This window comes from Rhincodon typus, chromosome 1, assembly GCF_021869965.1.
Source record: "Rhincodon typus isolate 14 chromosome 1, sRhiTyp1.1, whole genome shotgun sequence".
NCBI classification, from domain to species: Eukaryota; Metazoa; Chordata; class Chondrichthyes; order Orectolobiformes; family Rhincodontidae; genus Rhincodon; species Rhincodon typus.
In genome coordinates, this window is record NC_063332.1 from 70,156,585 (window position 1) to 70,179,000 (window position 22,416).

At 39.8% G+C, this 22,416-nt stretch overlaps 1 protein-coding gene across 5 annotated transcripts in view; it reads left to right on the plus strand.

Annotated features, from left to right (window-relative positions):
• Window positions 1-22,416, plus strand: part of LOC109937195 (microtubule-associated tumor suppressor 1 homolog) — a 165,500-nt gene that overhangs the window by 128,737 nt on the left and 14,347 nt on the right. For all 5 annotated transcript variants that reach the window (XM_048600564.1, XM_048600566.1, XM_048600565.1 and 2 more), the window contains 4 exons: window positions 11,429-11,643; window positions 15,822-15,927; window positions 16,094-16,167; window positions 18,461-18,556. In XM_048600564.1, coding sequence (XP_048456521.1) covers window positions 11,429-11,643; window positions 15,822-15,927; window positions 16,094-16,167; window positions 18,461-18,556 — 491 coding nt within the window. The remainder of the gene's footprint in view (window positions 1-11,428; window positions 11,644-15,821; window positions 15,928-16,093; window positions 16,168-18,460; window positions 18,557-22,416) is intronic.

Genomic DNA, 22,416 nt, shown 5'->3' on the forward strand with positions numbered 1-22,416 from the left:
GAATTGAATTGCATTTATTTTAATGCAAGGTGGCTCACAAGTAAGGATCACAAACTCTGGGAATATGGAACTGGGGGGTTATAGCTATTGCAGAAACTTTGCTAAAGGAAGACAGGACTGGCAGCTCAATGTTCTGGGGTTTAGATGTTGTAGAAAAAGGTGGTGAGGTGGTATTTTTGATGTAAGGAAAACAATACTATTGTAATGAGAAAAATATTTCTAATGGACAATTGAGTGAAAATATATGGCTTGAAATTAGAAACCAGCAAGGAATGATCACCTTGATGGGATTGTACTACAGACCTCTTCCCATCCCCAATAGGCAGGGAAATTTAAGAAGCAAATGTGTAAGGAGATCTCTCTTTTTTTTTTTAATGTATGTAAGAATAATAAGGTGTAATAGACTTTAATTTTCCAAATATTGACTGGGATTGCCATAGTGTTAAAGGTTTGAATGGTGAAGAATTTGGTAAAGTGTTAAAATTTTCTTTACCAAAATGTAAATGTTCTTACTGCAGAGAGAGCAAAACTTTATCTTTTGGGTAATAAGACAGGGCAAGTGACTGAAGTGTTAGTAGGGAAACACTTTTTGGGACTAGTGATCATAATTCTGGTTTTAAAATGTTATGGAAAAGGATAAGCCTTCCATAAAAGTTAAAGTTCTTAATTGGAGTAAGGCAAATTTTAATGGTATGAAACAAGACCTTTCAAAAGTTCGTTGAAGTAGGCTGTTCGCAGGTCAAGGGACAACTGACGAGGGGGAAACCTTCAAGAGTATGATAATGAGTTCAGAAGCATTATGTTCCTGTTAGTGATGGGTAAAGTCTGGTAAGATTTAGGGAACGATAGATTAATAAAGATTATTGAGGTTCTAGTCAATTTAAAAATATAATTAGATATTGATAACTGGGATCAAATGAATCTCCTGAAGGAGCATACTTAGGAAGGAAATCAGGAAGGCAAAGAGTGGATATGAGAGCGCCTTGGCAGATAAGGTTAGAGGTAATCCAGAAAGGCTCTACAAATAGATTTAAGAGTGAGAGAGCAACCGGAGTATGATTAGAACCACTTAAAGATCAATAAGGTCGTCTTTGTGTTGAACCTCTGCAGATGGGAGAGATATTAAATGAATATTTCGCATCAGTTTTTATTGAAGAAGTAGTGGAGGCTCGAGAACTCGGAAATAAATATTGGTGTTTTTGAAAACAGTTCACGTTAGAGAAGATGAAGTGCTGAAGATGTTTTAAAAACAAAAAGTGAAGTTGGGTGAATCTCTGGGACCTGATCAAATGTATCCCAGGACACTGGGACGTTTAAGAGGTCCGCAATTACTTTTATCATCTGTAACCACAAGTGAGGTACCAGAGGACTGGAGGAAGACTAATGTTGTACCATTTTGATAAAGGCTGTACAGAGAAGCCTGGAAGCTATACACTTGAGTTTGACATTGGTGGCTAAGTTGGTGATTCTGAAAGATTTGGGTGGTAGTGGAGGGTTGCTTTTCAGACTGGAGGCCTGCGACCAGTGGTGTTCCTCAGGGAATGGTACTGGGTCCACCTTTTTTCAGTTATATAAATGATTTGCATGAGAATACAGAAGACATGGTTAGTAAATTTGCAGATGCCACCAAAGTTGGTGGTGTAGTGTACAGTGAACTTGGTTACCGAACATTATACAAAGATCTTGATCAGTTGGGTGAGTGGGCTGAGGGGAGGTGGATGTGAGGTATTGCATTTTGGTAAAATGAACAAGGGCAGGACTAGTACAACTAATTGTTGGTAGTGTTGTAGAACAGAGACCCCTCTGGGTTCATGTACATAATTGTCTACCTGTGACGCAAATTTCAAACAATGTGGTTAAGGCATTTAGAATGCTTGCCCTCATTGCTCAGACCTTTTGAGTTAGGAGGATAATGAAGATGATGTTTGATGTGCTTGCCTTTATTGGTCAGTACAATGAGTATAGGAGTCAGGAGGTCATGTTGTGATTGTATAGGACATTGGTTGGGTCTCTTTTGGAATACTGCATGCAATTCTGGTCCTTCTGCTATTGGAAAGGTGTTGAGACCTGAAAGGGTTCAGAAAAGATTTGCGAGGATGTTGCTGGGGTTGGAGGACTTGAGCTATAGGGAGAGGCTGAATAGGGTGGGGCTGTTTTCCCTGCAGTATGGGAGGCGACCTTTAGAGGTTTATAAAATAGTGAGGGGCATGGATAGGATGAATAGTCAGGGTCTTTTCCCTGGAGTGAGGAAGTCCAGAACTATAGGGCATAGGTTTAAGGTGAGCGGGGAAAAATTTAAAAGGGACCTAAGGGGCAACTGTCTCATGCACAGGGTGATGTGTGTATGGAATGAGCTGCCAGAGGAAGTGGTGGAGGCTGGTACAATTGCAACATTTAAGGGCATCTGGATGGATACATAAATAGGAAGGGTTTAACAGGATATGGACCAAATGCTGGTAAATGGGGACTAGATTAATTGAGAATATCTGGCATGGACAAGTCAGACCAAAGGGTCTGTTTCCATGCTGGACCACTGACTCTTGAGGTTATACAGTGTTGGTGAGGCCTCCATGAGATACTGTCTAATTCTGTTTGCCCTGTTTATAGGAAGGATATTGTTAAACTGGAGAGGGTTCAACTTTTTTAATTTTAAAAAAAAAAAAAAAAAAAAAAAATTACCAGGCTGTCACTGGGAATGAAGGATTTGAGTTATAAGAAGCTGGAAAAATTGGGATTTTTTTTTTTCCCACTGGTGTGTAGGAGGTTGAGGGGTGATCTTAGAGGTTTATAAAGTGTGTGAAAAAGGCTTTTTCCCTAGGGTGGTGTGGGGGTGGAGTTCAGAACTATGGGACATATATTTTTAAGGCAAGAGCAGAAGTCCTTTTCAAAAGCTATGAGGGACATTGTTTTGTTTTTAAAACAGTTGGTATGTGGAAAGAACTGCCAGAGAAAGTGGTGGATGCAGGTACAGTTATAATGTTTAAAAGAAGCTTGGATAAGTTCATGAACAAAGGTTCAGAGGGAAATAGGCCAAGTGCAGGCAGGTGGAACTAGTATAGTTTAGGGTCATGGCGTGGACTGGTTGGACCGAAGGGTTTGTTGCCATGCTGTATGACTGGCTGCATTGCCATTTGAAAATAATGGAGTCATTACTAAGGACATACTGACAAAACCATTAGAAAAATCAGAATAGAATCCAATGAGGTTATGAAAGAGAAATTACTTGACAAATCTGCTAGAGCTCAGGATAAAATTGGGTGAGAAGCAAAAAGGTAGATATATTTAGATTACCAATAGGCATTTGATGAGATGACACACACTATTACTGCATTAGCAGGAGCTCATTGTGTTGAGCATGATCTCAAATGAATCATGAGTTAGTTAATTAACAGAATTGATAGCTAGATTTAAAAAATGTCATTAAGGTTGGAATATTGTAACAACCTTTTCCAGTGGTGCTCAAGTTTTGGTCAGATAGGTCCACTTGAGTTTGGGGACTATGGGATAAATGCTCAATGAATATAATAAATTTTAATACACATAATCACTTCTATCAGCGTAACACTTTGATAGGTAAAAAACACGTAATTTTTCCGTATGCTTACGGGGATATAAACTTAGTTGGTCACCCCCCTCTTTACAACAGCATCATGTTTTGGTGTCAATGTCAATGACTGACGCTGCCACAACCCCCAAAAAAAACAATATTTTGTGGCTTTTATGCTCAGCTGCACGAAAACGTAATGGCACTCCAGGAAAGTGTGGTCAGCTTTAACTCAACTGGAATTTCTTGACAACAAGGTGCAGGGCTGGATGAACACAGCAGGCCAAGCAGCATCATAGGAGCAGAGAGGCTGACGTTTCGGGCCTAGACCCTTCATCAGAAAAGTTGAATTCAGTGGATTTGTTACTTCTTGACACAGCTGTGGGGGCAGAATTCTCATGTAAATTTTCAGTCTACGAGCGATTCTCATCAGTAGTGGAATTGAGAGTTGCAGGGAAAGTGCAGGAATGTCAGATCAGCCATGATCCTACTGAATGACTGAGCAGGATTATTCCTGTTCCCATTTCTTAAAGTTTTATGGAAGTACTGCTGGTGTTACAGCCAGTTAAAGGGCAGTGAATTGGCGTTGTCATTACAATTAAAATTTAGCTCCCCAGAAACATGAGTCAATTCCAAGATTTTCTTGAGTGGAAGGCAGAGTATTTTTATTGCTGTTTAAACCTGAAAGAAATGTAGAAATGTAACACAAAATGCACAAATATGAATAAAAATTGAGATGTGGATAATTTATCTAGTACAGAAAGGAAGATAATGTATCAAAAGCAACACAGTGGACAAGGGTCAACTGAAGTATAAACAGCAGTTCTGGTGGGAATTCTGGAGAGGGAAAGATGGTTAACATTGTCTCCGAAATGACATGGAGACAAAGCCATGTTTGGTGTGAAGTCCTGGCAATATCTTTAAGTCTTGTTGTTTAGGTTTTAACTGGAGACCGTGATCAGAAAATGTGGATCAACAGAGGCATGCATATTGTAGGTGTGTTTGGGTTTTGAAACCTGACGTATCCCTCCAATGTGTGTTGATCACTAATTTGCTTTTAGAGGCTGAGTGTGAGCGAGAAACTTTTCTGGTTCCAATTATGAATCCATCTCATTTTCTCGATGAAAGCTGCTGCTTGAAATGCAGGGCACTAACATTTTCTTTTGTCAAGGATAATAGTTTCCAAGCTGGATAACTGCAGGAAAGTCTTTCATCTCCATTGAGATCTATCATACAGATGTGAATTTAAAGCTAGAAGGTCGGTGATTATTCTCTCTCGACTGGCTTCAGTCTCTCTTGATAAATGTTACTTTCAGTTCAGATGACTTTGGTTATTCCAGGCAGGTTGAAGCAAGCTCCAGAAAACCAATGGTCAGTTGATCACTCTGTCATTTTAAAATCTTTTTTGTCTTAAAACCATGTCAATCCTGCCCCTCCCCCCCCCCCCGACCCCATGTTGAACATTTATCCATTTATCAGCATTGATGGCCCTTGAGCCCTTCTCCAAGGTCATTTTTTCTTTGGTAGCTATTGATGCCAATTAACCAAGTAGCAGAAGCTGTTATGCACACATACTGATTGCAAAGCCCATTTACCTGGTGTAAGGCATAAGCCCTGAGCCAACATTTGCTCTGGTTCAATCTATATTTATCCATATTTGTGGATATTGTGCAAGTAGTGTGGGTAAATAATTTTGGCAAATGTGGTATTATGTGGTGAGGAAAAGAAATGATTCACTTGAAAGAATAGAAAAGCAAAATACTTGCAGTAGTACAGAGGAATCTGAGTGTCCTTGTAGATGAGGACAGTGGCATCTAGGTATGGTAATTATGAAGGTGGATGGAATGTTTAATGCAAGGATTTGGACTATCGAATTGGGGAAATCTTGTTCCTTGCTATAATATAGAGGGCACTGATGGGATCATACACCCATATTGTGTGGTTTTCGTCTCCTTAATTAGAGACTGAGCTTTGAAGCAGTTCAGAGAAAATTCATTAGGTCCGTTTTTGGGATGAAGAGGTTGCCTTTCGGGGAGGGAATGAAAAGATTTGGAGCAGAAGAACAAGGGGTGCGCTCATTGAAAATGTTTAGTGAGAAATTGATTTGGTAAATGCTGAGGTGGTATTTCTCTAAGGGAGCCCAGTAATAGAGGACAGTGTTTAAAAATGCATGACCTGGATTTCTCATTTAAGATGAAGATGAAATACTTTGGAAGGGTCGAGATCTTGGAATTTTCTATTCCAGTCCTTAAGCATAGACATGGCTGATCTAAGTTGAGCTCTGTGAAGGTTACAAGTCTGTCTTTCCTTCAATATCCAAAACGATATGAGTAGATGTTCAGTCATTTTCTTGTATTTTGCAAATATACATAGTGCTTATATAAATATGCATTGGGGTAGTATTGCAAACCTAGTGACAGGATGGAGTAATTGGTAGTTATGAGATGTTTTAAGGCCATTTGATCAGTAAAGAACTCTGGATTAGAAGATTTGTGATAATGTGCTTGTTGGTTCATGTAGCAGTTCTTGATGTTGTTGAGAAGATAACCAAGTTGGAATAATCGGTCAATCCTGTAATCTAGGGCAGACCATTTTGAGGTAGTTTGAAGATGGGTGGATGGTGGTGCTGTGAAGAGTTCCTGTCACTTTCACAAAGCTGTGATGAAATTCATGTACTCTGTTTATGCCATCTGTTTATTGACCTCCAATGATTGACATTTCCGCACAGTTTTCTTCAGCCAGGATTCATGGGTGCCATTCGTGGCTAAAAGCTGCGTTTATTTTACTCTTGAACCTTTTGGTACTCATTTGAGGTTGAGAAGTCTAGATCCAAGTGGTTCTGTGCACTACATTTTGGTGCTGCTTCATGTTGCCCCCAACTTCATTGGGAGAAAACTGATTGATTAGGTTTCTTTTGGGGATCAAGTCAATGGCCTGCAGAATACATAAAATGTACGAATTAGGTGCTGACGAAGGCAATTCAGCCCCTCAAACCTGCTCTTTCACTTGATATAATTGTGGCTGATCTCCTCTCGGCCTCGACTTCACTTCCCTGCCCATTCCTCATAAACCTTCAACCCATCACTGACTAAATTTGAAAGCTTAGATTTTTAATGACCCAGTATCCACCATGCTCTGGGGCAGTGAATTCCACAGATTCACAACCCTTCTCCTAAAAACTATGACCTCTCATTCTAGACAACCCCACATGAGGGAAACATCCTCTATATCTACTTTGTCAATCCCCTTTCATATGTTCTATGCCCCAATTAGATGTCCTCTCATTCTTCTAAACTCTAGCAAGTATAGGCCTAAACTGCTTTCTCTCTTCATAAGATAGATCCCATATCTTTTAGAATCAATCTAGTGAACTTTCTCTGAATTGCCTTCAATACAACTACATCCCTTCTCAAGGGGACCAAATTTATATGCAGTACTCCAGGTATAGTCTCACTAATGCCTTGTTGTGGCAACTCTACTATCCATTAAGGTTTTGGAGTAGATTTGTAGCTTGGGTTGTGGGTGTTGAGGTTGGTTGGCTCGCCGAGCTGGTTTCTTGTTCCGCAGACACTTCGTTACCATGCTTGGTAACGTCCTCAGTACAGCCTCCGATGAAGTGTTGGTGTGTTTTCCTGCCTGATTTTTAAACTCTGGGGTCTGTTGAGACGGATTGCCTCACTTCCAGTTTTCCTTCATAGTGGAATGTATATGGGGTCAAGTTCAATGTGTTTATTAATAACAAAAAGAAATAGGAAAAAAAATAGAAAACAAAAAGACACGATCAGTGCTCACTCATCTCAATCCACGTGGACAAGGAGAACCACCACTTCAACTGGGACAACACCAAGATCCTGGGACCGGCTTGGCAGAGACAAGCACGAGAATTTCTAGAAGCATGGCACTCCACGAAGCATGCTATTAATAACACATTGAACTCGACCCCATATACATTCCACTACGAAGGAAAACCGGAAGTGAGGCAATCCATCTCAACGGACCCCAGAGTTTAAAAACAGGTGGGAAAACACCGACGCTTCATTGGAGCTGCACTGAGGATGTTACCAAGCATGGTAATGAAACATCTGCGAAACAAGAAACCAGCTTGGCGAGCCAACCAACCTCAACTACTATCCATTTTATGCTCTTTTGAGAATTTGGGAGAATGGTTAGTAAGTTTGCAGATGACACCAAGTGGTATAGTTGACAGTGAAGAAGGTAATAAGATTACAAAGGGATCTTGATCAGTTGGGTCAGTGTGTTAGGCAGGAGCTCGGGAGTGTTAATTGGGAGGAGCCATTATCAGGCAAGTCCATATTTGACGTGGGAGTTGTTTAAAGACCTGATCAGAGTTCAGGACTGGCATCTTCCGGTAAGGAAGGAGGACAAGGATGGCAAGGTAAGGGACTGTTGGATAATGAGGGAAGTTCTGAATTTAGTCAAAAGATGAAGACGTGTAAGGATTAGGAATCTAAAATTAGATGGCCTGTGAGAGATACAAGGAAAGCAGGGAATTAGGAGAGCAAGAAGGGGTCATGAAATGACCTCGGCAAGTAGGGTTCAAGAGAGTGGCAAGACATTCAATATTTTGAATATGAGGGTAACGAGGGAGAAGGTAGGACTACTCGAGGATAAAGGAGGGAATGTCTGCTTGGAGGCGGAGGGTGTGGGCAAGATTCTAAATAAGCACTGTGCATCAGTAATCACCCAGAAGAAGGATATGGAGGATAGCAAAATTGGTGTGGAACATACTAATATGTGAGGGCATTTTGAGATAAAGAAAAAAGCGGTGTTGAGTCTCCAGCATTAAGGTGGATAAATCCCCAGGGCCTGATGATATCGACCTCGGGTTTGTGAGAGACAAGACAGGAGATTGCTGGAGCCCTGACCGAGATCTTTGTATCCTCATTAGCCACTGCAGAGTTCCTGGAGGACTGCCGACTAGCCAGTAATGTTGTTACTCTGAAGAAGGGAAATAGGGACAATCCAGGAAACTATAGACCAGTGAGTCTCTCATCTGTGTTGGGTAGCTATTAGAGTTCTTAGGATTCATGCACATTTGGAAAAGCGTAGCCTAATTAGGGACAGTCAGCATGGCTTTGTGCAGTGCAGGGCAGGTCATGTCTTACTAACTTGATTGAATTTTTTGAGGAGGTGACCAAGGTGATCAGAGGCTAGAGCAGTGGATGTTGTCTATATGGATTTTAGTAAGTTTTTTTTTCTGAAGAAGGGTCCCGACCCAAAACATCAGCTTTCCTGCTCCTCTGCTGCCTGGCCTACTGTGTTCCTCCAGCTCCACACTGTTATCTCAGACTCCAGCCTCGGTAGTTCTTATTATTTCTGAGGATGTCATGTTGTAGCTTTATAAGACCTTGGTTAGGCCACGTTTAGAGTATTGTTCAATTCTGGTCACCACATTACATTACATTATGGATGTGGTGGCTTTGGAGAGGGTGCTGAAGAGGTTTACCAGGATTCTGTCTGGATTAGAGGGTATGAGCTATAAGGAGAGGCCAGAAAAACTCTGGTTCTTTTCTCTGGAGCAGCAGAGACTGAGCGCAGATTTGATAGAAATCTATAAAATTGAGCTGCATAGATGGGGTTGATGGTCAGAATCTGAAGTGCCTAATACTAGGGGGCGTGCATTGAGGCGAGAGGGGACAAATTTTTTTGTGGTAGGATTGTGTTTCACAATCCTAGGAAAGGTGGAGGAGACCAATATGATAAGGTTGTTTTATGGGGCTTTTAGATACGCACATGAATATGAAAGGAATGCAGGCATTTGGACCAAGGGCAAGCAGAAGGGATCAGTTTAATTTGGCAGCATGTTTGGTACAATAACCTAGGCTAAAGAGCCTGTTCCTTTGCTGCACAGTTCCGTGTTGAGTGGCAGATGGAGCCTCATTTGGATAAATGAGGTATTGCATTTTGGTAAAACAAGTAAGGGTAGGATTTATACAAATAATGGTGGAGCCCTGGCTAGTGTTGTGGAATGGAGAGACCTCTGGATTCAGGTACATAGTTCTTTGAAAGTTTCGTCACGGTTAGGCCGGATGGTTAAGGTATTTAGCACACTTGCCTTCATCGCTCACCATTGAGTACAGGAATTGGGATGTCACATTGAGGTTTTACAGGACGTTGAGGCCACTTTTGGAGTACTGCATACAGTTTTGGCCGCCCTGCTGTATAGAAAGGATGTTATTAAATTGGAGAGGGTACAAACATTCACAAGGATGTTGCTGGGACTAGAGGGTTTGCATTATAAGCTTGGACTTCTTTCCCTGGAGCGTAGGAGATTGAGGGGTGACCTGAAAGTGGTTTATAAAATCATGAGGGGCATAGTTAAGGTGAATAGCAAAGGTCTTTTGCCTACAGCAGGGGAGTTCAAAACTAGGGTGCATTTTTTTTTTTGAGGTGAGAGGAGAAAGATTTAGGACGTGGGGACAACCTTTTCACACGGTGGTTTGTATGTGGAATGAACTGCTCAAGGAAGTAGTGGATGCTGATACAGTTACAACACTTAAGGGTCTAGAGGCTTTTGGGCCAAACACTAGTAAATGGGGCTCATTTAGTTTGGGAAATTTGGTCATTGTGGACTTGTTGGACCGAAGGGTCTGCTTCTGTACTGTATGACTCAATGACAATATTTGCTTTTCTTGTCACCTGCATACTGATAAATACTGTTATCAAGACTTCTGTATCTAAAAACAGAAATAGAAATGGGAGTATGCTATTTGGCCTGCTGAGCCACTTGCCAAAGTTGGTTGATATTCCTGAACGTTTACCTTCCATTGCTATCACCCATATTGCTCCATTTCCTTTGTATCAAAAACCCAGGTACTTTTTCTAAATTGTGCATGTACAAGTTTTCCAAATTCGTGAAATGCAATTTCTGCCTCAGTGTTGTAATATCGTGGACACGTGTGGTGAAAGAGGTCCAGCTATTATTGGATAAACTGGGAAATCGAACTGCCTCTGCGTCTGCACAGTCACTGTTGAATCTCAAAGTTCTTTTTAGGGTTGACCTGATATGTTTGAATTGCTTCTTAATTGAATTAGTGTATTGTGGAAGTAACTTTCATCAGCCAGTATTTAACTTTGACTTACCAGCAATCTTTTATCTTAGAATTATTCCATTTCACTGGACATGTGCATTCTTTCCATTGAACAGCCTATATCAGGCTTAGTAATGCCATTTTGCTCATTTTGGCATTACGTGTGCATGTGCAATGCTTCAGTGGATGTAACTTGCCACTAAATCTTGTGTAAAGAATTTTCAGCACTGGAACAAATATTTGTAACTTTAATTTTTTGAACGTTTAAGTTTTTAGATTTGTATCCTGCGAATTGACCCACTTAAATGCGAGAGCACTGTGCAGCCCTTGGAGTTCTGTGCACTTTCAAAGCAATGGGCTCTGGATTGTCTGAATTGGAAGTATGGAGCTAGTTAGCATGATGGAGGGTTCTGCATAATATAAACATCTGTGATGATGTCATTTGGATTCATGCCAACAGTATTCAGTGGAGCCAAGCACTGCAGTATTTGAGGTTGGCCTTCCAGACAGCTCTAACAATCGCATTCATTCTAATTATCAAGTCCAGTTATGGAGGTGCTGCTGGAGAAGATTTTTTTTGTCAACAAATATGTTTCAAATGCTTTTCAACTCAGCTGAAAGTGCACTCTTTTTTTCGAAGATGTTCAGATTGTAAAAATGTCAAGATAGTTTGACTACACTCCATTAATTCACAAATCTAATTTCTATGGCAGAGCCAAAGTTACTTGAAAAGCTCATTATTAATTCAACATAAATGGACCAAAATAGTTTTGTGATGCCTATCTTACAATTGCACTTGGATATCATGCTGTTATGTCACTTCTGCTTTCAGAGACTAGGAATGTGACTTGTGTTCAGTTGGAGAAGGATCGGGAGGAATTGCAAAACAGATACGAAGGAGTAATTCAAAAACTGTCTGAAGAACACCAGAATGAACTTAAAGAATTAGAAAAAAGACTTGAGGCACTCTTTACTGCAGAGAAGGAACATCTACAGCAAAACTTTGAAAATGATGTCAAAAAGCTGCAAGCACAACTTCAGAAGGAGGTCTGAATACTTTTAGTTTTATTTCCTCTTGCCTCCCTGTCTGAAGTATAGGCAAAGTTTTTTGCATCTACAGTGCCAGGAGACCGTTGTAAAAGCTATATGGTAAAAATTGATGGTAGTAGCTTCTGTTGTCCACGTGTACAGTTAAACACAGCAACTGTGAAATTGTGATCACAGATTCTGTTTTTTCAAATTGGCAATCATGGAAATTGTTCACTTAATTTGGACTCTAACTTTTTATTTGCACTGCCTCACTGCACGTGCCTTTTTGAAGATGATGGTTTGAATGTGTTATGACCTTTTATAATGGTGTACTAAAACCCAATATTGAACAGCTGCTGTTGCCATAACAAATTTTATTTGTGGCTCATCAGACTTTGCCAGGATTAAAAACATCCCATAGTTTTAAAATTTATTTTTGATATTTCTTCTTCTGTTATCCCATTTGTATGTCCAATCTTAATTTCGTTTCTGAATGGGTTAAAAGGGGCATCTAATCAGTACATTATACTTTCAGGGTTGTAATCTGTGAAATTGAGATTTACTGCTTGGTCTCCCTTGGTGACAGGGCTGTTGGACAACAGGGACTCCCGATACTTGATGCAGTGAGATTAACATGGGAAATTATCTCAGATTTTCAAATCTTTCTTTTGAGGCCAGTAATGAGTGCTGTCACATCACCACTGGGTGGAATGTCAGGTTTGTTATATTGGCGTGACTTCATTATTTTAAACAACAGGCATGTGGTTTTCTGTTTGTTGTGCATACTTTGTGTGTACTAAATTCCTGCTGGCTTTTTTATTTTTCTTCAAACTGTTAAAAGTTGCTCTCCAGTAAACCAGATGAAACTGATAAAGAAAGCATTACAACCATATGCCCTGATTATCAAAGTGTGATCTGTCCTTGAAATGTACGTTGAATATAAAAATAATAATACTTCAATTTAGTATGGAGTGGAATCAGCAAAGTTAATGCAAACTGTCCTTCATGTCAAGAGGTGAATGTTGACTGGAATTTTACCTGGGTCACCTTGCGCTTGATTTTTTTGTCTTGTGATATTTTTGCCTCATTCACTTTTTAAATAACAAGTAACAAATTTGTAAGCTGACATTAGCCAAGATTTCCAGATGTAAATTATACATGGTCTCAATGTGTGAATTTCTGTTCTTTTGACATGCCAGCATCAATAACCCTTGTCCACTTGCGTTGTTGAAATTCTGAATAATAGCATCCAGTTGAGAGAGCTTTATTAGCTAGTCAAGATGTTTTTAGTCACTTCTGCCATCAGATTGTCACTGTTACAGAAAAGGTAGCATCAAGACAACTAACTTTTTCAAGCTAAATAGTTAGTTCATGAATAAACTGCTTAGAGTTGTCGGACTCTTCCTAATCTGAGGCTTGCTGTGCTGTACAGCCCATCGAGAAGGTTCCCTTCTTGTAACTGCTACAAAGTAGCAGCAGAGAGTGGCAAAGGCAGCGTCTTACACTTTTGCTATCCCACATGTAAGTTTTCCCATGCTCTAGTAGATAGTAACAGGAAGTTAGATAAAACCGGTTTGTCTCAAAAGATCATGGCAAGTCTGACTTAGTTATCAACATTCAGGGCTTCCCTTGTTTGCTGATGCCCCTATACCATATAATGGTGCCAAAATCCATGGGTTCCCATAACAGTTTTGTGTTTTGGAATACATGACACTCCATATGAAACTTGTTTGAATCAGTTGTTGTCTTGATGCTACCTTTTCTGTAGCCCTGACAACCTGATGACAAATCATAGAAACACAAATGTAGATACTAAGAGCAGGAGTAGGCCATTTGGATCTTTGAGCCTGCTTCGCTAGTCCATATGATCGTGGCTGCTCCATTTATCAGTGCCATATACCTGCTTTCTGTCTTCGTACTCCTTGATGGCTTGTTGATCTCTAAAAGTTTCAGTCTCTTCCATGACCATACTCTGATCCAGCCTGCATAGCCTTCTGTGGTAGTGAATTCTATAGGTTGACAACTGAGTGTAGAAATGTTTCCTGATCGCAGTTCTAACATGGCCTCCTCTGTGTATCTTGAGACTGAGACTCCTGGTTCTAGATCTTGCCTACCAAAGGAACACGATCCTGACGTGCAGTCTATCTAACCCTGTCAGAATGTTATACAACTCAGACCTTCTCATTTTTCTGAGCTCCAGTGAATGCACGTCCAACCAAACCAATCTCTCCTCTTTGAGAAACCTATCACCGGCTTAGTGAATCTGCCACCTCAAAAGACCCATTTGTTCCTACTTTTTCTGGTTTGTGGACCCCTTCTCAATCAATGCCAGTGTATTGCACCTGGCCTCCTGGCAATCCAGTGTGCTTCAATTTGTGCACTGGTCTCTTACGTGGGATGTTATCAAAAGCCTTCATGAAATCTAAATACACCACGCCCACAAGTGTTCTCTCTTATCTGTTCTTCTAATTAATCCTCAATTTTAAAAAAAAATTCAGAAGAACAGTTTAAGCATAACTTATTGTTCATGACCCCATGCCTTTTTGTCTGATCCCATTAATGCTTTCCAAATCTTCAGTTATCATGTCTTTATTTTAGACTCCAGCATTTTTTCCTATAACTGATGTTAGCCTAACTGGTCTGCAATTCTCCTGTTGTCGGCTTTTTTTTTCCTCACTTTTTAAAGTAGCCATCCTCCCAGCTGCAGCAACTGCTTTCAAATCTGGAGAACTTTGGCAGATGACCACAGGGGACAGGACCAGAATTGAGCCTTTCAGTTCTTTTTGCATTTTCTCTGCGTTTCAATGAGATGATGGCTGATCTGATAATCCTTGACTCCATTTCCTTCTATTTTCCCATAACTCTTGATTCCCTGACAGATTTTTAAATCCACCTTGAATATACTTAACGACACAGCTTCAACACTCCTCTGCAAAAAAGAATTCCATGCATTTACTATCCTCCAAGACATTCCTCTTCATCTGCCATGTCTAACCACCCACACATCCAATATTTTTGGGGAACTTCCTCTTACACTGCAGAATATAGATCTTTGGGCCTAGGAGATTCATCAGTCTTTAAATCTCTTTTTATTTCTCCAGCAATTTTTCATCCATGCTCATTTTCTTCAATTCCCCTCCCTCTTAGTTCCCTGACTATTGCCAGAAACTTGTCCTGTTTCGTAAAGATAGACCAAAATTTGTTCAATTCTTCTTCTACTATTTTCTTTCCCCATTTCTGACTGAGGGTCTACATTTTGTCTTTGTTAACATTTTTCTTTTCACACTTAAGTTTTTGTAGTCAGCTTTTGTTCCCTGTAAGTTTATTCTCAGATGGCTTTTCGTCTCTCTTGATCAGTCCTTTGTCCCCCTTTATGTGAATTCTGAACTGTTCCTTTTCTTCAGGCTTGTTGCTTTCTCTGGCACTTTTATGTCTCCTGTTTGGGTCTAATACTATCCCAATTTCTTAAACTGTTGTTGAGCCACCTTTTCCTGTTTTTGCACAATGTAGGATTAAATAACTTGATATTTATGCATACGTTCCTTGAATGATTGATTAGCCATTGTCTGTCCAATGCCAGCCTTTTTACCTGACATTGCCAACAGGCACCTCATACTTCCCTTATTTAGATTTGGGCCCTAGTTTTGTATTTAACTTTTTTTTTTCTTTTCATGGTTGTTCTTCCCCAATAGACCCTGCACACACAGATTGTTAATTAATCCTTTCTCCATGCACAGGACTGAATGCATAAAGCCTGCTCTCTAGTTTAGCTGCTCAACATAACTGGTCTTAGCTCACATATATACACTTCAGGAAGTTCTCCTCTTTAATGTTATTGCTAGATAGATTTTGTCCAATCTGTGTGTAGAATAGATGTACTCCAGCCACAGACAGTGTGAGGCTTACTTAACTGAATGACTAACAACACGAAACATGAGAGAATGTCTTAACACAAAACTTGTTATTTATGACATTGGCTTGACTACTTTCCTGTTAAGATGTAGTCTTTTATGTCAAGAATGAAATACATTTTGGCTACAAGAGCAATTATGTTAAAAAATAGGATCAATACAAAATGAGTCTAGCCAACAATGTTGATGATCAAATGGGTTAAATGACCACCACCTGATGCCATGTCATGTTATCTGAATATCCAAGCAAACGAAGCCAAACATGCTTTTCTCTTTTGTATTTAGGTTGAAAGTTTAACCTGTAAACATGACGCCCATAAACTGGAGCTTATTGCAACTCATTCAAAAAACCTGGAGTGTCTTCATGAAGAATATCAACAGTCTCTAACAGGTAATCAATGCTGAATAACACATGGTATCTTAGTAAAATGACATTGTGAAAGGAATAAACCTAATTTTCAACAGATGACAAACATGCCATTCAAACATGTGTATAATACATTGCACAATTTCAAGTAATTATCACAACAACTTGGACTTATTTTTGTTCATTGCAGAGCTTACCAGATCACATGAACTGGAACAGAAGACCCTTGAAAAGAGCTTTAAAGAAAGACAATCACTGTTGCAGGTTAGTCTATCTTGCTACAAAGAAAATGCTTCATAGGATTAATTCCACTTTGTGAGTACAGCAGCTATTGACCTATATAATTCTCTGCGAAATCTGCAGTGAATGGTTAGTCAATCATTTTGGTGTTGGTTCAGGGACAAATGTTTGTACTTAAGTGTTTCAAATACAACTTTTTAAATGTCTGCTGCGCCAATCCTGGCAGACTTCAATGATATAACACTACATCTGCAGGATAAGGCCTTCAGCATTGGGGTACTGTTTCAGTATTGCATTCAAGTAGCAGATTGGATTCAAATCAGAATTGGACTGAAGGCTGTTAAATGCGAGGCAGGAGTGTTATCTGTTAGATACCGAATGTTATCTGTGGAAATGACCTTGAGCAAGAACTTACTGGAAATTGAAGTGCATATAACTTGCGTGCAATTGCAAAGAATTGCACGCTTTTTTTAATCCCTTTTCTCGTGTATTGTCTCTAACTGTTCAAAAGTAGAATTAACCATTGAAAGAAACCTGACCTCCCTTGGCACCACATTGAATGGTTTTAACTACGATAAGTATCAAATTTTGAGGTATTTAATCTTTGTTTTATATCCCAGTTGTACTATTCCCTACTTAATTTCATTAACATTTGAAATACTGAAGTACAGAATAATGATGTGGTTATCTAGTGAGAAGAGTTGAGCATTTAATGTACTTGGTTGGGAACCAAACTAATTTGTGATCTGGCTTCAGAATATAGCTTTGAATGTGACTACTTGTTAACAAATGGGCTGCCTTCCCTCAAAATGAGTCAGCTATTGTTCATATTGAGTCTGACCTGTGCAATATAGTTGGGACTAGGTCCCTTCAATTCCATTAGATGGGAAAGTAGTATTTATTGTTCAGTGTTACTGTCTGTCCCAAGATCATAATTATGGCAGGGGCTAAACTTGCCACAAAATGTAGTATCCTAAAACGATACAGAATTGCAGAAGGTTGCTCAGTCTAATTTAACAGTTACCCAATTGGTCCTTTTCTTCCTTTAATGCATTGCTGATTTTTGCCTTTTTTTGTTTAAAATGTATTTATTTAATTCCTTTTCAAAGGGTTGTTGAATCTGCTTCCACTAGCCCCTCTGGCAATGCTTTCCAGACCTTAACTGGTCCAGAAAAATAACTCCCAATTTCATCATCTGGGTTCTTTTTGCCAGTTATCTTAAATCTATATTGTCTTGTGGACAGTCGTTTCTACCACTGGAAAATTTCCGCTGCATTTACTCTACTGAAACAAGGAGTTATTCTGATGTTTGACAATTTGCTTCTGCTTCCAAAGAGGTACCTCATCACACCCCACCCTGTCAAAACAAACATGCTGACCCCTACAATTATATTGTTCTCTACACTTTGCTCCATTCCTGGCACCGTTTTCATGAATCTATTCAGTCTAAGGCTGTGATAAGCATTGAGTTGTGCTGCCCAGAATTGAACACTACTCCATCTTGGATCTGAGATAACAAGGTGTAGAGCTGGATGAACACAGCAGGCCAAGCAGCATCAGAGGAGTAGGAAGAATAAGGGTTCTGAAGAAGGGTCCAGACCTGAAACGTCAGCTTTCCTGCTCCTCTGATGCTGCTTGGCCTGCTGTGTTCATCCAGCTCTACACCTTGTTATCTCGGATTCTCCAGCATTGGCAGTTCCTACTGTCTCTCTATCTTGGATCTAGTGTCTTGTAAATGCTAAGCAAAATTTCCTTGCTTTGGGATTTTATCTTTCCATTTTTCAAGTCAAAGGCCATGGTGTTTTTTTCTTAATTCCCTCCTAAACTTTTCCTTCAATTTTGAAAGATTTGAACATTTCAAAATTGTAACCCTGTGCTGCTGTGACAATTCCAAACAAAGCAACAGGTAAGGATGCATGTTGAATCATAGAATTTTACAGTACGGAAGAAGGCCATTAGACCTCTTGTGTCTGTACCAGCTCTTGAAAGAGCTACCCAGTTAGTCCACTTTCAAATGTATATCCATCTTTTTTGTGAAACTTTTATATGGAATCCACCTCCACCATTTTCCTAGGCAGTGCATTCCAAATCCTGACAACTGGTTTCTCTGCCTCCTCACTCCTAGCTCTTGCTGACAATCCCTCATTCCTGGTAACATTCTGGTAAATCTCCTTTGCACACTCTCTACAGGGCTTTAACATCCATCCTTAAATAAGTTATCCAGAACTGAACACAATACTCTTAATGTGGTCTGACCAATGATTTGTAGAGATGTAGCCTCACTTCCTTCCTAATCTAATCAAAGTCTTGTTTTTAGGGCCAAATTGCAAAACTGAATGAGGAAAATGATTCTCTAAAGAAGGAAATTAAAAACAAGGAGGAAATCACGAAAGCGCAAGCACAGAAAGAAAAAGTAAGTTCTGTTATATTCCAAAACAGTACTTTGTTTTAGGAGTGCTCTTTAGTTTTTGCTATAATTAAGTTGGGTTTGAATTATTTATGTTGGAGTTCCTGGAATACCTTTGACTGATTCTGATCTTTAATTTCTGCGCAATTTTTTTCTCATTTTGGTGTGTGTGGCACATCCATGGTCAATGACTTGATTGTGCCATAATGGTCTGTCCCAAGGCATTTCAGTGTCTTCTATTGAAATTGTGGCTCTGTCAGATTTCAATATTAGGGCAGGTGGTCAAAATCTTAGTTGGACGTAGTTTGGAAGAAGTGCCTTGGAATGAAGCAAAGTCCAGAGATTTGAAGGAATGAGTGCTTAGGGCCTAACTAGCTGAATGCGCAACCACATATAGTGAAGCATCACATTGGTACAGTTCAAAAACATCCTGTTTATGAACTAAAGTTAGATGGGTTTTTTCAGTGAGAGTTCCTGTAATGAATTTAACAATTTAAATTATTTGACATTTGAGACAGTGAAACATTAAAAACAGCCAAATACTGATTAAAATTTGTTTTCTGTTGCACTGGTTCTCAACTTTTTGCATCTTGTATGCCACTGCCATTTTGTCATAATTCTGGTCCCACCAGGAGTAAAAACAGCCCTGCTTATTTAATGTTTGTTTATATGTATTTCAGTATTAATCGCTAACAGAAATTGCTGTAGTTCATGGAAAATGTCCAGTGTTTTGAGAAATACTTTTCTATTGATATTTGAATTTTTGCAAATGTTGAATTTGCATGTCTGATTAGGCTAACGTTGCATTAAAATATATATCTTTGATGTTATGCTTGTCATAGAACCTTAATGTGTACAACACACTAGTTTGTATTCTGGTCCTGGAATTTGAGAATGGGAGGTTAAAGAGCAGGGGTAGGCTATTCCGCCTCATTGAACTTGCTGTGCCATTCAGTAAAAACGTCATGGCTGATCTGCAGCCTGAACTTCTCTATCCTGCCTGCTACCGCTACCATAGATTCTCTTGTCGATCAAAAATCTGTTGTAACTTGAATGTATTCAGTGACCAGCCTCCACTCCTACTTGCAGAAGGAAACTCTAAACATCAAATCCCTCTGACATTTCTCAGCATTCCCAATACAAATAGGAGACCCTTTGTTTTTAAACTGCCTCCTAGTTTCAGATTCCCTTACGGTGGAGCATCTGCTGTGTCAACTTCCCTCAAACTTGTTTCACTAAGATCACCCTTAGTCTTGACTTAAGCAAATAGAGGCTGAACCTGATCATCTCGACAAACATCTCATCCCAGCAATCGGCCTGGTAAGCATTTATTGACTGCCCCAATACATCTACATAACTCCAAACTGACCAAAACTGTATACGATACTCTGGTTGTGGTCCTGTCAATGCCCTCTACAGCTGTAGTTATACTCTCTCCCTTTTTATAATAAAAGCTAATGTTCCATTTACTCTTCTAATTTGCTATACTCGAATGCTAACTTTGAGACTTCAGTACAGTGACACCTAGATCCCTGTCATCTGCAGCATCCTGCAGTTTGTCTACTTAAAATGATTTGCTTTTCCAATTTTTTTCCTGGCTAAGTGAGCAATCTTGCATTTCCCCAAATTAATACTCAATCTGCCAAGTCCTTGTAATTAATTCAATCTACTTATTTCTGTGTAGACATTGTCGTCCCGTTCCATCTTGCTTTCCTGTCTTGGGTCAATAGCAAATTTGGCTACAATAGAATTTTCTTCACAACAAGAACACTATAGGGTTGGGTGAACCAGCTGGCCTGTTGAAATTAGTCTACTTGTTTAAAACTCCACTTTTTTCCTTGCTCCCCATGTCCCTTTATTCCTTTCAGTCACCAAAAATATATCTATCCCAGCCTAAATAACCTCAGCAATGCAGAGTCCACAATGAGATGGAGTGGAGAATTTGAAATATTAACCCTTTGAGTGAACAACTTTTTTGTCCATGTCTCGGTCCTAAATGCTGAGCCCCTTTACCTCGAAATGGTGACCCTATGTTTTAAATTCCATGACCAGTGGAAGCCATCTGTGTCTACCCATTCAAGCCCCTGCAGCACTTTGTATGTTCCACTGAGATTGTCATTTGTAAATCCCAGAGAATTTAGATCTAATTTCCTGCCTTTATGGGACCACTTTTGTCCCAGGGACTGATGTGTAGCGGACCAAACTTCGATGTAGATTTAAGTGTGCATCTTAAGAAGACCCATTTATCTCACTTTTTACTTTGCCAGTTTTCTATACTCTATATGCTATCCTCTATCCCAGAAACTTATTGACTCATTATGTCAAGGTGGCTTGATAGATTTCTAGATACTAATGACATCAGGGGATATAGGGTAAACACAGTAAAATCATGTTGAGGTAGTCTATCAACCATGATCTATAAAATGGCAGACCAGGTATGTTTGTTTAGCCCAACATGTAAGTTCATTCTATTGTATCATAATCTTTGTGGCACTTAATTAAATAGCTTAATAGACGTGGTAGTTTAAATAGCATAATTGAATTTTATTTCTGCTCCCTTTGGGTTCTAATTTAGTTCTGAGAGAACAAAGGATCTTGCATGACCAGCGAGGAGGTAGGGATGGGAGGGGTGATGTTTTCACCACCCCCAGGCTATGAATAATTGCTATCAAGCTTCAACTCCACATCCATATCTTTGACCAGGAATGTTCCGACTGTGCTGTCATCTGTCTCCACAATTCACTCCACTCCTCATCTGGACACTCCTTTTTGGCCTGCTGTTATTTTGCTGAGGACTGGTATAACATCAGCCCATCTCAATTTCTCTATCCCCTTGCTGTCTCCCTAACCTGTTTACCTTTGAATTTGCTATACTTGTTAATCTTGGACTCAAGCAAAACATCAACATCCAACTTGCTCCCAATGGTGGTGCCACTGTCGGGTGCACTGGCTTGTACTACACAGTAAAATTTCCAACTATTTGTACGAACTCCCCTGTGCTATGCCTCCTCCACCAAGTGTTGATCAATCTCCAACTCGATCACTGACTCTTCTCCCTGGAGATTTTCTCTCCACGATTGACCAAAAATCCGTCTTTCAACCACAAACAACCATCGCTGTGTAGAATAGCATTACTTCGTCGGAGGCTCCACTGATGTCACCTAGCATGGTGACAAACGTCTGAACAAAAACAAGCCAGCTCGGCGAGCAAGTCAACAACCTCATCCACAACCTGAGCTACAGATCTTTGCCAAAACTTTAAGCCATCTTCTATCTCTTTCTCAAGATCCTGCTAAGGTTTTAGACTGCCTCACTGAATTGATGATCTCCTATCTCGTCCTTCTTTTCTCTTTGTCTGGTCTATTAAGCTAATATCTATGACTTACCCGATGTTCTTCATCTCTAACAGTTTTCAATCCTTGACCCCAAATCTTCTGTAGATTGGAGATTTTTTTGGGTAAAGTAGGACCCGGATTGCCAACTGGTTGGTTCAATGTGACAAAATTAGATCAGTGACCAGGGAACTGGCTTTATTATAGATAGAAGCTAGAGGACAGGCTACCCAAGCAGGAGTGGACAATCCAGCCCATTGGGAAAACACACTGCCATTTAAGAAAATCATTGATTTCATTGTAGCTTTAACTCCTTTCCTGCCCCTACAAATAACCCTTAACTCTATTCGTAAATTGTGTATCTCAGGCAACTTTGAATGTATTTAGCCTGCCTTCCTCTCTGGAAACAGAATTAAAGACTTTTTTAATCCTCAAACTTCATACTGGACTCGACACAAAATGAGACCACTTATTTTTAAACTCTGCCACCTAGTTTTGCAGGGAGAAACATCCTCTCCTCATTCACCCAGTTGA